Raw genomic sequence first — 12,743 nt, 5'->3', positions numbered from 1 at the left:
CTTGAATAGATCCCATGATTGACATTAAGTTACATTGAAATATAAAGAGAATCCAATGATTGACAGACTTTATAATAGAGCTTTTCTTCATTTATGATAATATAAACATTCATACTATTTTATTCTATAAAAAGACTTGTAAAGGCTCCTCGGATCAGTATCTCTCCTCACCGCCTAGGTTTCATATCTATCTTTAACAATTGGTCAGGCACATGATAATGTGTCGACTGAATTAACAGAGTACTTCCTTATCAGATTAAATTTTATATAATACATATCTATGTGAGATCGCGTTATTCTCAGCATTCACAGTTTCGTCACCAACTATATATCATGAATTAACCAATGGGCAGTATTAACTCGATAGAAGGTCTCCCTAAAAGTCGTGTATTTCAAAAAATATAAATAGAGCCCTTTATTCCATGTAATTTGTTATTGGCCGAACTTTCTCCCAATAAAGCATTTCAAAGCATTCTCTTGTTTGTTTTGTCTGTTGAGAGAGTTAATCTATCACAAGATCGTTGGAAGTAGTACTGATATCATCTGAATTTTAAACAGTTAGAAACTGAGACTTTTGTGTGCTTTTTACAGACAGCTTTTATTAGTAAATTATCTTTGTTAAATATAGGATAATACATACTTAAAGATTGAAAATTAATAAATATGTTTTTTATCAGTTAACAGCAGCGAAAACTGGTGGAGAGAAAAAGGAGGAAAAAGCTTATATTCTTATTAAGTAGTCTTTTGCTACTGTTATTTGGAAGCACCAAAATTTACTCGTACTACGCTTTCTAATCTTTTGCATTTTCAAGCTATATCCAATGCTTGCTGTATTTTGTTATTAATTACGTCACACAGTTGCCGCAGAACATCACTTGCTTAATCTTCATTAGTGATTTGTTGATAGAATAGCTGATACGCAACACTGTAGAGATATATCATCGTTGGATCAGATGAGAAACCACATGTAGACAATGACTGGCTTTGAGTAGTCAAAAAGACAGACAGTGCAACAAAGGGATCGAGTGGTTCTTGCAATTGGTTTGTAATGAGATATGCTTTGTGAATGAAATAGCAGGCTTTTGACCAAGGATGATAATAATAGTATTGAAGTAGATAATTTTGATGACCGCATACCCTTGAACGGCTGCTGACCGTATAGTGCAGATTGTTAATCACAAACGTGACCACAACGGGAGGAGACAAGTGTTCATGCTGCTTCAGCAGTGACACAAAATATGACATCAGTCGAAGAGCAAACTTATCATCAGCATTGTATTGGATTTCAATTAATACAGGTGGCAAAGTGTTGTTTGACAGAAAAGGAACATCAGATCGAGTTCTATCGGCCCATTCTGTTGGCTATGGGGTGTACTTGTCTTTTGCTTTTGGTCCTAACAATCACCAAATAGTACAGTGAGCAAACAGAATCATAATATAGTAGAACTATTTACCAATCAACTTTTCGACAATAATATTGGTAACTTTAACATCTTGCAGGACGGTTGTTGTAAGGAAGAAGGACAATGCCACAGGCGTCGTTTTCGGATTGCATTCAGATGTTACCAGATAACTGAGATAATACCAATACTGGATAACATATGGGAAAGGGAGAGAATCAATTCATCAGGTTTTACTTTGACACTACTAGGTATTCTTTTGGTTGTAAACTCGATTCTCGCGGCAGAATAATTTAAGCGATAGCTCTCTCCCTTTCTTATTTGAAATAGTCTATTTATTTTGTTATGATTGCCCATGTTATGCAGGCGAGGCTCCGGTAAACTTGGAAGAAGTTGTAGAAATTCTAGCCATTAGCAACTCTTTTTCCAGAAATTTATTTCGCTTAACTTTGCTCTTAACGACCGACCAAAACTGCTCAACTGGATTCAATTCAGGAGAATACGGAGGAAAATATACATATTGGTATCCACGAGAGTGAATATACTTTCCTATATCCGTTGAGCTATGAATAGGGGCATTATCCATGGCAAGATAATGTCCTTTCATTTCTGGATACCTGTCCATTTCATCAAGGGTAGCCTTTAGAAAGCTCAAATAATGCCTTGTTACTGTTCCTATGCTATAAGCATCAGTTTCATGTCCTCTTGATACGCTTTGGAACTCTCAAACTAACATTAATTAAGCCACTAGCAGATATGGTACCTAAAATCGATGTTGCGTTTGCTTTCGTTGTGGGTACTGTAACTATTGCAGGAGTTCCCTTCTTTAGCCAAGTCATACCTCGTTTCAAATTGATATGAAAGGCTGATTCATCAAGAAAGACGCAATTTGTTGTGAAATCCAAGTCGGTTTGCTGCCACTTTTGTACTCAATCGTACCTTTGTTGTATCTTTTCTTTGCTATTTCTTTCTACAGGCTCAACCCCGTTCTCATCAACAATATGCTCCTGTCCATCTTCGTAAAGAAACTGCATATTTATTCTGAATATCTGTAAAATATAAATAGGAAAAAGAAAGCAAAAACACCACTTCAAAATCGCTCTCCCATTATAACAAGCAAAATGCCAAGAATGCTATTGGATAATTACTAAGCGACAAGCAAAAGTAACCGGCATTTGAACACAACTTTATTTTTGGATCAACCGACGACGTTCTTGAATATGAACTTTTTTGCATGATATCAAACTCAAAACCAGCGACTTTACTTTTTGAAATGACTGTATCTTTATTACTACAAGATTTATAGAATGATTGAAAGTAGAATGATGGAGTCTAATGCAATGTGTATATGTAAAAGAAGTTAAGCCTTGTAGAAAGGATAGTCTATGTAGCCTTCAGGACCATGAGTGTAAAAGGTGGATCTGTCATACTTGTTCAATGGCCAATTGTTACGAAGGCGTTCAGGAAGATCAGGGTTTGCAATGAAAGCACGGCCAAAAGAGATCAGGCTTCCATGCTTTTGAGCGTAATCGATAGCCTTTTTAGGAGCAGTGGAGTAACCATCAGAGGCCATAAAAGGGCCCTTCCAGATCTTGCGATAAGGTTCTAATGTATCTTCAGTAAGTATATCTTCATCACTTTGGATGTTGGCACGAGCTTGGATAAAATGAAGGTAGGCCAAGTCAGGATGGTTCTTTTGAAGTTGAGAGGTCAAGTAGCTCCAGGTTTCGACAACGGTCTCATCTCCCATATCTTGGAAAGACCCACCAGGTGAGAAACGGATGGCGGTACGGTCATCACCAACAGCGTCAGCGACAGCATCAACCACTTCGAGAGCAAAGCGAGCACGGTTCTCGATACTTCCACCATATTCGTCAGTACGCTTGTTGCTGTTGGAATTGATGAATTGATCAACAAGGTAACCATTAGCACCATGGATCTCGACACCATCAAAACCAGCTTCAATTGCGTTCAAGGCAGCTTGGCGGAACTTTTGGACCCATTCTTTGACCTCAGGCACAGTCAAAGCGCGTGGTACTTCATGCTCACTACCACCAGCAAAGTAGTTGATGCCTTTAATAGGGATGTCGGAGGCAGAAACAGGCTGTTCACCATTGGGATTCAATTTGCGAGAGCCAGCACGTCCAATGTGCCACAGTTGTAAGTAAATGATAGCACCCTTTTCGTGAACAGCATCTGTCACTTTTTTCCAGCCTTCGATTTGTTCCTTGTTGAAAATACCGGGCGCTTGAATGTATCCACCTGCTAAAGGATCAATGGAGGTAGCCTCTGTGATCAAGAGGCCGCCGTTGCTTGCTCTTTGTTTGTAATATTCAACAAGAAGATCATTAGGGACAGCTTCGAGAGTAGCTCTTGTACGAGTTAAGGGAGCCAAGACAACACGATGTTGAAGTACATGTCTTCCGATCTTGATTGGGTTGAAGAGAGATTGAATAGTCATTGTAGAGATGAATTGAGTGTGTTTAATGATAAAATGAGACTAAAAAAGAAAAATTGGACTCTTTTATATGTAATTTGTTGCATACTGTTCAGCACGGAAAAAAGATTTAGGATCAAGGGGAGCTTGAGCCCTAAAAAGGAAAGTACGCCATTCTTTTCTTTTTGAAGAGCAATACTACGGGCGCTTCCTCTAGACATTACCTATTATATCACTTTACAAACTCACACTATCAAAATCTCTACCTAATCTAAGGTTGTTCAGTGGAATATCCTTTGACATGAAATACGAATTTATCACCATAACACGTGAATGATCTTGACTGGTATATTTGTTGATCAAATCCGTACAACACAAAATTAAAATACAGCAATAAAAGCATTTTTATATCTCTTCTTCTTGAAAATAAGCAAACCAAGATGGATACTTTATAATTTTTATTCTACGTCAAAGAACATAAGAATATTTCAGTTCCTGTACAATCCTATTGTGATGTCACACATTGGAAAGTTTTGTTAACAACACCACAGGTAGTGCCATCTCATGGGCTTCCTTGTGCGCGTAGTGTACACCTAAAATTATGCTTGAAAGAACGATTGTAACTTTGTATATCATAGACGCGTTTTAATATGCTATGCGGGCTACTGAAATTGTTCTAAATAGAGATTTATCTTTATCAAAATTGTCCTGAACAGCCTGTTTTAAAACCAGTGATACTTGAAAGCGAAGTTTATATCGAAATTCGAAGATGAAGAAGAGTAAAATATACCGTGTATTTTATAAACTAGATTCACTGACGTTAAGCTGCTTTTGTCTTGAGCAATTAAAATGAATCAAGAGCATTTTCCTGCCGCTATTCATGCCAAATGACCCTCCCACTGAGCAGGGTAAGTATTACTAAACTTTGCTTTAAAAAGCTACCCTTTGGCGTTATGTCGAGCATCTTTGATTACTATTATTATTAAATCTCTCAGCGAAATTACTAATTCATGTTCCATGATGTATTTCTTGTATTGTATTACGTTCAAGATATTTCAATGAGTGCATGGACATAGAATTTTTAATGAGCTTAGATTATCTCTCAGTTTCTATAGTGTCTTCAAGTTTTCTACACAGGGGCACACACACACACAGACATCCAGCCATTTCGGTGGCCGATCATTTGCCCGGTCGCTCAATGGAATCTATTGCTTATCAATTTTTTAGGTACACTTTTCTTCGTCTTTCATTCGCTGAACAGTCTTCTCTCTCTCCTTCCTCGACTTTTACAGTGAGAACGGTAAATTTTGTCACTTTGAGAAAATTAAAAAAAAAAAGAAATGTCACAATAAGTTAAATCAAATTGACCTAAAAATGATATATATTTTTTGACTTCGTAATGATTAAGATTGAGTTTTGTTATAACATTGAATGATGTATCGTTTAGAAAGACTGGCAAAGTTGTAAAGAATTTCAGCAGGTATGGCATTACATGCCTCAGCAATGCTATCAGACAATTTTCCTTCAGTCAACAGTTTGTAGAGTTTCGATTTTCCTTTTAAGATTGCTTAAAACTGTTCAATTGGGTTTAAATCAGGCGAATATGCAGGCAGACACATCAGCTTGTAGCCACCACATTAGATTTTCCTCATCAACCGGTCCATTTCACTGCTTTTGTTTAGAGTTTAAAATGAATACCGTCTCTCGTGAAGAAGCATGTTGCATCTTTTTTTGTAAAAAATTTAATGAAGAGAATGTTAAAATCTGTACAGAAAGAGTAGAAAAATGGTGGAAGCTGAAATTTGCTACCGAAGTAATCCAACTGAACCAGAGCTTGTTTGTGAAGCACGAATATTTGGTGCCCCAAGTTTATTCAACGTACAAATCAAAAGAAGAAATAGAAAAAAACCACGAAGAAATTGAAAAGAACAAAGATGGAAAGGAAGATATCTTGTTTTGTAAGCCAAAATAATTGCGAGAAACGAAATCTTTGTTAATTACATTAAAATATAGGCAATGACACGCAAATTGTAGATTTTATAAACTATGTATTTCGACCACATGTAGAATTTTTGCCAGACTCTCCGTACAAGCTAGATTATGTATGTGATAAAGAAATTTTAGGAGCTGTTTGGGCTTTTACAAAAAAATTCGATAAAACTACATCTTTGGCATTCAGCAAATGGTTGAACAAGCAAAACGTCGATTTTTTATCAGAAGAGCCAGAACGTAAATTAGTAAAAGGAGACGCAGGCGACGAAAAGATAAGAGACGCCATTTAAATGTTTTGAATAGCGTATATTATGGTAAAGCTCGTAAATGGCATCGCAAATAATCAAATAAATTAACTCCAGTTCTGTAGCTGGCCTTGTGAAAAACATTGTAGATATGATACCAAGACACCATGCTTATATAAACCAATTGAAAAATGACGGATATCACGTTGTCGGTTATTGTAGAAAGTCCAAAACACAAAGTAGCAATCGAGCAACTCTATTGCAAAGAATGGTTGACATATTACGACAAAGGTCGCTCGTTGAAAAAGTTTTCGTCTCACCTTCCAGCAGCGTAAAAGAAAGTTTTTATAAACGAGACTTTAATGATCAAGATATTTTATCGGAATTAGATCAAGTTAATGGAAATACTCAAGGTAAAAAGCTAAATATTATACGGCCAACCACATTTTGAAAATCAATTATTCTGTAGATTTTTTAACTTTTATTCAAGAAAATGATAAAGTTTGCGTCGTTGCATTGGATTATGCAGGATTCACCACCAGTATGACTGATTTGAAAAATATTTTAAGGCAAGTAAGCAAACAATATAAAGTCTAAAAAAACTGGACAAACAATCTTGTAGAAACAATCCCAAATTGCAAAAAATTATCATTGACTTGTATTTCTACGAAAATCAATTCAAAGTTTTTGACAGAGAGCAATTATTGAATAATGTGAACGACTTAAAACTATTCAACTGTCGTCCTAATTACAGACAACGAAGTAAATAGGTGACTTAACTGATTTTAAAGTTAGAATGACTACTCTCGGTGTCAATAAATTCATACTTTTATTGTTTGATTAAAGAGTTTTCTATCAAAAATGAGCTAGTACTATATCTCTTGTATTTTAAAGGTTCAGAATCAATTTTCTCGTTACAAAGCAATATAGGTTGCAGTGGATCATTGTCGTAGCAAATGTCGACATCTTCAAAAGTTTCCATTCTTTTTAAAAGCTTTTTTACGTTAGATTCAGTGTATTTATGGCAAAAAAAAATACATATCGCCTGCTCTCTGGCTATATTCTTGGCCATTAGTTAGCAACCAATGTTGGTTGGAGTTGATGTTATTAGGAAAAGGGCCGGTTGATTTTTTTTTTTTCTAAGCAGTGAAATGGACCGGTTGATGAGGAAAATCTAATGTGGTGGCTACAAGCTGATGTGTCTGCCTGCATATTCGCCTGATTTAAACCCAATTGAACAGTTTTAAGCAATCTTAAAAGGAAAATCGAAACTCTACAAACTGTTGACTGAAGGAAAATTGTCTGATAGCATTGCTGAGGCATGTAATGCCATACCTGCTGAAATTCTTTACAACTTTGCCAGTCTTTCTAAACGATACATCATTCAATGTTATAACAAAACTCAATCTTAATCATTACGAAGTCAAAAAATATATATCATTTTTAGGTCAATTTGATTTAACTTATTGTGACATTTCTTTTTTTTTTTAATTTTCTCAAAGTGACAAAATTTACCGTTCTCACTGTATTTTTCATTGCACATCTTTTTAAGAAACTCTTGGCTTTCTTTTTACTTTCCTTTTTGATGTTGTTAAGATGGATTTTTATTGGTTGTTTTACTCGACCTAATAGTTTGAGCTAACTGAATTCCCTCTATAGTCAACCCACTCGAAACGTAAACACTTTTAGAATAGCTGGTCTAAAAACAAGTTACCAATCATGTCAAATGAATTCAACATAAAGCTGACTTAATATTCCCTGGCAATGCATTCAAAAAACTGCGCTAAAGATGAGTTTTACTTTTCAGTTGTGATAAACGGAAATATTCCTTTTTCACTGTTTATTCTAACTTATGATAATATCTGTGCTTTCTATAGCTTCCTACTAACTTTTAAAGTAAAAAAAAAACTCAACATGGCATAATATTTACTCTTTGGTAAGGATGATGTGCCTTTGACACTTTTTTAAAGAGGAACAGAGACAATATTATCGATAAAATATTTAACACGCATTTCCTTTTATCCTTCTAAAGTAACATCTTTTTTGAATAGGAAAAAACAAAGGCATCTAAAAATATCTCTCGTGTCATATTTTTGCTTTCACAATATCACCAGTGAAATGTGTGATCAATGAGCAAGGGAGGGGGGAAGTGTCATGATAGGAGAATCAAGTACTTCTTTATTCTCTCTTTTGTGAAACAGATCTTATAAGCATCGATCTTTAGATTGGGCAACATGAGCCATGATTGAATGAGATGATAAAGGAGTATGTTTATTTCTACAGATGATATATATTTATATATTACATGTTTTATAACTTAGTCATCAATTTGCCAAGTATCATTTGCATTCTTCTTGTTTAATTCAAGGTCATGATGCTTGCGTTTATTTGCTGCACCTCTTTGAACATAAGGTTGAAGACCCTGACCAAAGTTTTTCATGCAAAGGGAACCAAGCACAATGGTAACGATGTCGATGACCATACCCATGATGACTACAAGAAGCATTAGTCTTATTCATAGACAAATAAAAGTAACAACTTACTGAATACGATCCATGTGTACCAATTATTTTCTGGTTGAAAAGTGTCTTTCAAGATGATACAAAAGTGTGCAATGACAAGAAATTGAAATATGATGAATATGATCATTCTTGCTTTACTCTCTGTACTTCCTGCTGTTCTTGCAAAATATAAGAATGGGAGCATCAGGACAGTGACGACAATTTGAACCCAAGTATCGGCTTGTTTGATAGTGTTCTGGATGCCTGCTTCTTTTGCATATTGAATAAGATAGAATAATGAGACTAAAAACTCGGTAAAGATGTTGACTTTTAAGCATAACACGAAGAATTGAAATACTCTATACATTTCTATATACAAAATGGTCAATATGTGATATAACCACTCCTTTTATCAAAATACTTACTTTGAATACGAACATCTGCACCAATCTTTTTATAAATATTCCAACCAAATTGCTTCGACATTTCAAAACTTAGATAGCACATCACGATAGCAAAGGCCATAATAGTGACAGATAGTGCAATCTCGATCTTTTCGGCTATTTCCAGATGAAAATAAGGAGAAGTCGTACTCTTGAGCAGCCTTAACCATTTGGCACCATCGACAACTTCAACTGCACCCAAGATGGCACATAAGAAATTAACGACAGCTAAAATTAATATTTCCGCTGTGTTTTGATAAACGGTCTAGACACAAAATGTTTAATCATCTTTTTTTTTTTTGATCTATACATCATCTATACTTTACTGCATCCACAGCCATGCCAAAGAACCAAAACTGGAAACCCATAAATGCGATATTCTCCCATTTAATTCGATTTAGTCTATAAGCAGCCCTCTGGGGTATCATGTCAGGACTTGTTGCTGTTGACTGTAATACATTAGATTGAACATGTGGTAATAGATCTGCTTCCATGGTATTTTGTGAACAGATGATAGCTTGGAGTGTGACAATAAAGATACATTGTATTAATGCCATGGATACATACAACTTCGACCAGCGAGTTTCTGTTATACGTGTAATCTTGAAGACATTAATATCTTTATTATGTTTAGTTTATACAATATTTACAACTTTATCAAAAGTAACCATTTTGTGCAAATCCAGTTGCTTATATCAAAAAAAAAAAAAAAAATAAGAAAAAAAAAAAGAAAAAAAGGGGGGTCTGAAAAGAGAAGTGCAGTAAATAAATAAATATTTCAATATTTATTGTGTTACATTGGCCCTCCATTTATATGATCCCCCGACTATTTTTTCCCTTTTTTTGCCATTGAAATGCAAAGATTTCATTAAAACAAAGCCTCATTTAATTCAATAGCAGATTGTCTATTTAAAAATAGAAAGAATAGATCATCAAAAGGGGATAAAGAAGAAGTAGTTTATTAAGTACAATTGTTCCTCTTCTCCATATTTCTAAAGTGTATTTATATAATACAAAGCTTATATATTATTATTCTTCATGTGTAGATTGATCAATGGATAACTGTAACTCTTTGATTGCATCCTTCAACTTATTGATCCATTCTGGTTCTGATTTACTAATACAAATTTGTGATGCCGCATCATTCTTATTTTCTACTATTATATGATGCGTTTCATTCCACACTTCGATCTCTGGACTTAAGTGATCAATACCCAAATCTACCTTTCGTCGTTGTTCAGGATGATGTGGATGATGAAGTAGATGAGGATGATGTGTTTCAAATATTTCTTTTAATGTGTCTAATGTTCTTTGATTGCCTCCTTCCGCGTTGATCGGTGACTCGGTACTTGCTTTACGTTCAGCAGGTTCCTTATTTCTACGGAACAGATTTCGTAATCCTCCTCCTCCTCCTGCTGATGATGTTTCCTCGGTTTGTACTGCATGATCTGTAGGCTTATTTCTATTCATCCAACTCTTAAAACTTGATACACTTGCCTCGTTTCTTTCAATGTTGGTATTGTACGACGTACTCATTCTTGGGTTCACAGGTTCGAGGAACCGAATGCTTTGTGGTTCAGTCCCTGTAGGTTGTATATGCTTTGGCTTGGACTGATCGCTCGTTCTACCTGAATCAGTGCCTACCTCTGTCTCATCAGATTCGTCAGGTAAGAAATCTTCTTCTGGCAAATTATCTTCTTCTTCTTGCATCTGGACAGCATAGCTATTAGGTGATGCCTCTGGTGGTTGAGGTTGATTTGTATTTCTCAGCGTGTTTCTCTTCAATTGACTCATGGCTTCCTTATTTTCAGCCTGTTGTTGTATATTTTCCTCGCTTCGTCGACTAAAACTGATCTGTTGACCAAACTGAAGCTTAGGTAATCGAAGCACCTGTCCACCACTGCCTGTGCTGGCAATCGAGAGTGTTCGTGTACGAATACGGTTACCGATCTTGAATAATGGAATCGTCGTGCCATGCACAAGGGTAGATGAAAGGACGATAAAGAGCACGACGGGCCCGATCAATTCGATTGTCACTGGCTGTGTCTCTGACTCGCTATAGATTGCAGTCATTTCTTCTTTGGCAACAATCGATAAAAAGACGGCACCAACACCCATAGGACCAAACCAGCCACTGAATACGGCTTCTCGGTATGTCTTCATCGACGGCATCACAGGCTTTAGGAGAATTAAAATGGGGAGTCGTCTAAAGACAAGGATCAAGATAGCAATGACAACTAAACGCCAAGGGGCTAATCCTATGGCAGAGTTACCAAACTGGGACCAAGGCTACATAAATGTGTTACACGATGATTATTCCACTACATGTTCAACTTACGATGATGGCACCAATGTACACAAATACGGCTAAATTGAGCATCATATCAATAACCTCTTGAAAGTGAGCTTCCTCTGTTTCCTGTCTGAACCAATCATCCCATGAGAATGCATTGCCTGCGACAAAGCATGCTAATAGATCATCACTTCCAGAGAATCCCGTCATGCTCATCAAGAACAACTACAACATAAAGTGAGATTTCCCAAGTATTATACATGTATTTACTTACAGCCAAAGCAATACCAAAGCAAAGAAAGGATGGTTTATCGATCAAATGACTTTAAGAGTTATTTTCTTATTCTATATAATAACATTTGAATGAGACTTACTTTCTTTCTGACCATTGCAAAATCTTTCTAGCGATATAGCCAACGACAAGCCCAATAATACAAGAAAGGGCGATTTGAAAGAGACAAGTGATATAGATCCATTTACCAATTGCAGTACCTACATTATTTTCACTAATTAAGAATAATGCCAAAAATAGAAATGGGAATCCCATGCCGTCATTAGCTCCACTATACAGAAATAAGTATATGTTGATGGTGTAATCTATAGTCTTGGTGTACCTTTCAGCAGAGAGTGCATTTCGAATATGTGCTGGTACATGCTTTTCGGCAAAGCGACCTTTAACAACAGAGTTGGCCAAGATCTATTGATAGATGAGTAAACAGTTTTCTTTTTTTTTTTTTCTATCTCTTACTGGATCAGTTGGACAAACACAGGCTGCGATGACGAGTGCGTTTAACTATCAATGGTCAGTAAAGATGTTACACAATCTCCATAGTCATCTCTCTTTACATAATTGATAGGTGGAATCATCCACCAGATGAATAATCCGCTAATTAACCACATAAAGATCATAGTAGGTACCAAGAGCATAAACATAGTCAACCATTCTTTTTTCATATAGTATCTAGGCAACGAATATAAATAAATATAAATCAAGGGAGGAAAAGGAGGGGGCGATGCTTACTTTGGTAATTCAATACCGACGGCCAAGACCTAAATTTTGAAACAGTAAGAATAAAGATAATTGTAGATTGCTTTCTTTTTACTTGGATTGCTAAAATACATCTTGTTAACTCTTTGGTTATCTCGTCATGATCTGCCCAGCTAAGTGGATCAAATCCATTAGATACCAATGGTCCTGCAATAATACCCACAATAAGGGCAACGACTAATAAATAGAGTCAATAAGAGAGAGTGATTGATTGAATTGGATATTTACAAGCTTCTGATAAAAAACATCTTTCTTTTACAAACATAGACACATATCCAAAGAATAAAGTAAAGCCACTTAGAATAGCAATGGCAATTGTGAATGTTGAGAATTCACCAGGTATAACATGGAGTGCCATTACGTTTATGTAAAAAAAAAAAAAAA

General features: G+C 35.8%; 5 protein-coding genes across 5 annotated transcripts; 2 read left to right on the top strand and 3 right to left on the bottom strand.

The window, feature by feature from the left end:
* Nucleotides 1-2,760: 2,760 nt before the first annotated feature.
* On the bottom strand, nt 2,761-3,861 carry RHIMIDRAFT_233319 (12-oxo-phytodienoic acid-like protein; the record flags this gene model as incomplete). The annotated part of the gene is made up of 1 exon (XM_023607933.1): nt 2,761-3,861. One exon carries the CDS (start codon nt 3,859-3,861, stop codon nt 2,761-2,763), a length of 1,101 nt encoding a protein of 366 aa, XP_023471608.1.
* A 1,370-nt stretch (nt 3,862-5,231) lies between these two features.
* On the top strand, nt 5,232-6,415 carry RHIMIDRAFT_13534 (uncharacterized protein). Its single transcript, XM_023605596.1, has 3 exons — nt 5,232-5,795; nt 5,851-6,143; nt 6,200-6,415. The coding sequence occupies exons 1-2, from the start codon at nt 5,330-5,332 to the stop codon at nt 6,117-6,119; spliced, it is 735 nt and encodes a 244-aa protein (XP_023471607.1). The 5' UTR covers nt 5,232-5,329; the 3' UTR covers nt 6,120-6,143; nt 6,200-6,415.
* Nucleotides 6,343-6,844, top strand: RHIMIDRAFT_243898 (uncharacterized protein; the record flags this gene model as incomplete). The annotated part of the gene is made up of 4 exons (XM_023609997.1): nt 6,343-6,487; nt 6,544-6,615; nt 6,644-6,647; nt 6,697-6,844. 4 exons carry the CDS (start codon nt 6,343-6,345, stop codon nt 6,842-6,844), a joined length of 369 nt encoding a protein of 122 aa, XP_023471606.1.
* A 1,350-nt stretch (nt 6,845-8,194) lies between these two features.
* Nucleotides 8,195-9,693, bottom strand: RHIMIDRAFT_13506 (uncharacterized protein). The gene is made up of 5 exons (XM_023605595.1): nt 9,669-9,693; nt 9,340-9,604; nt 9,001-9,283; nt 8,618-8,944; nt 8,195-8,567 (listed from the first exon to the last, which is right to left on the bottom strand). Exons 2-5 carry the CDS (start codon nt 9,403-9,405, stop codon nt 8,392-8,394), a joined length of 852 nt encoding a protein of 283 aa, XP_023471605.1. The 5' UTR covers nt 9,406-9,604; nt 9,669-9,693; the 3' UTR covers nt 8,195-8,391.
* A 128-nt stretch (nt 9,694-9,821) lies between these two features.
* RHIMIDRAFT_210808 (uncharacterized protein) lies at nt 9,822-12,742 on the bottom strand. The gene is made up of 9 exons (XM_023607181.1): nt 12,588-12,742; nt 12,415-12,536; nt 12,333-12,361; nt 12,158-12,272; nt 12,060-12,104; nt 11,686-12,008; nt 11,586-11,634; nt 11,357-11,536; nt 9,822-11,307 (listed from the first exon to the last, which is right to left on the bottom strand). The coding sequence occupies exons 1-9, from the start codon at nt 12,715-12,717 to the stop codon at nt 10,048-10,050; spliced, it is 2,253 nt and encodes a 750-aa protein (XP_023471604.1). The 5' UTR covers nt 12,718-12,742; the 3' UTR covers nt 9,822-10,047.
* Nucleotide 12,743: the final 1 nt, after the last annotated feature.

This window comes from Rhizopus microsporus, assembly GCF_002708625.1.
Source record: "Rhizopus microsporus ATCC 52813 unplaced genomic scaffold scaffold_1, whole genome shotgun sequence".
In the NCBI taxonomy this organism is placed as follows: domain Eukaryota; kingdom Fungi; phylum Mucoromycota; class Mucoromycetes; order Mucorales; family Rhizopodaceae; genus Rhizopus; species Rhizopus microsporus.
The sequence above is the reverse complement of the archived record's forward strand: the minus strand, read 5'-3'. Positions and strand labels throughout refer to the sequence as shown.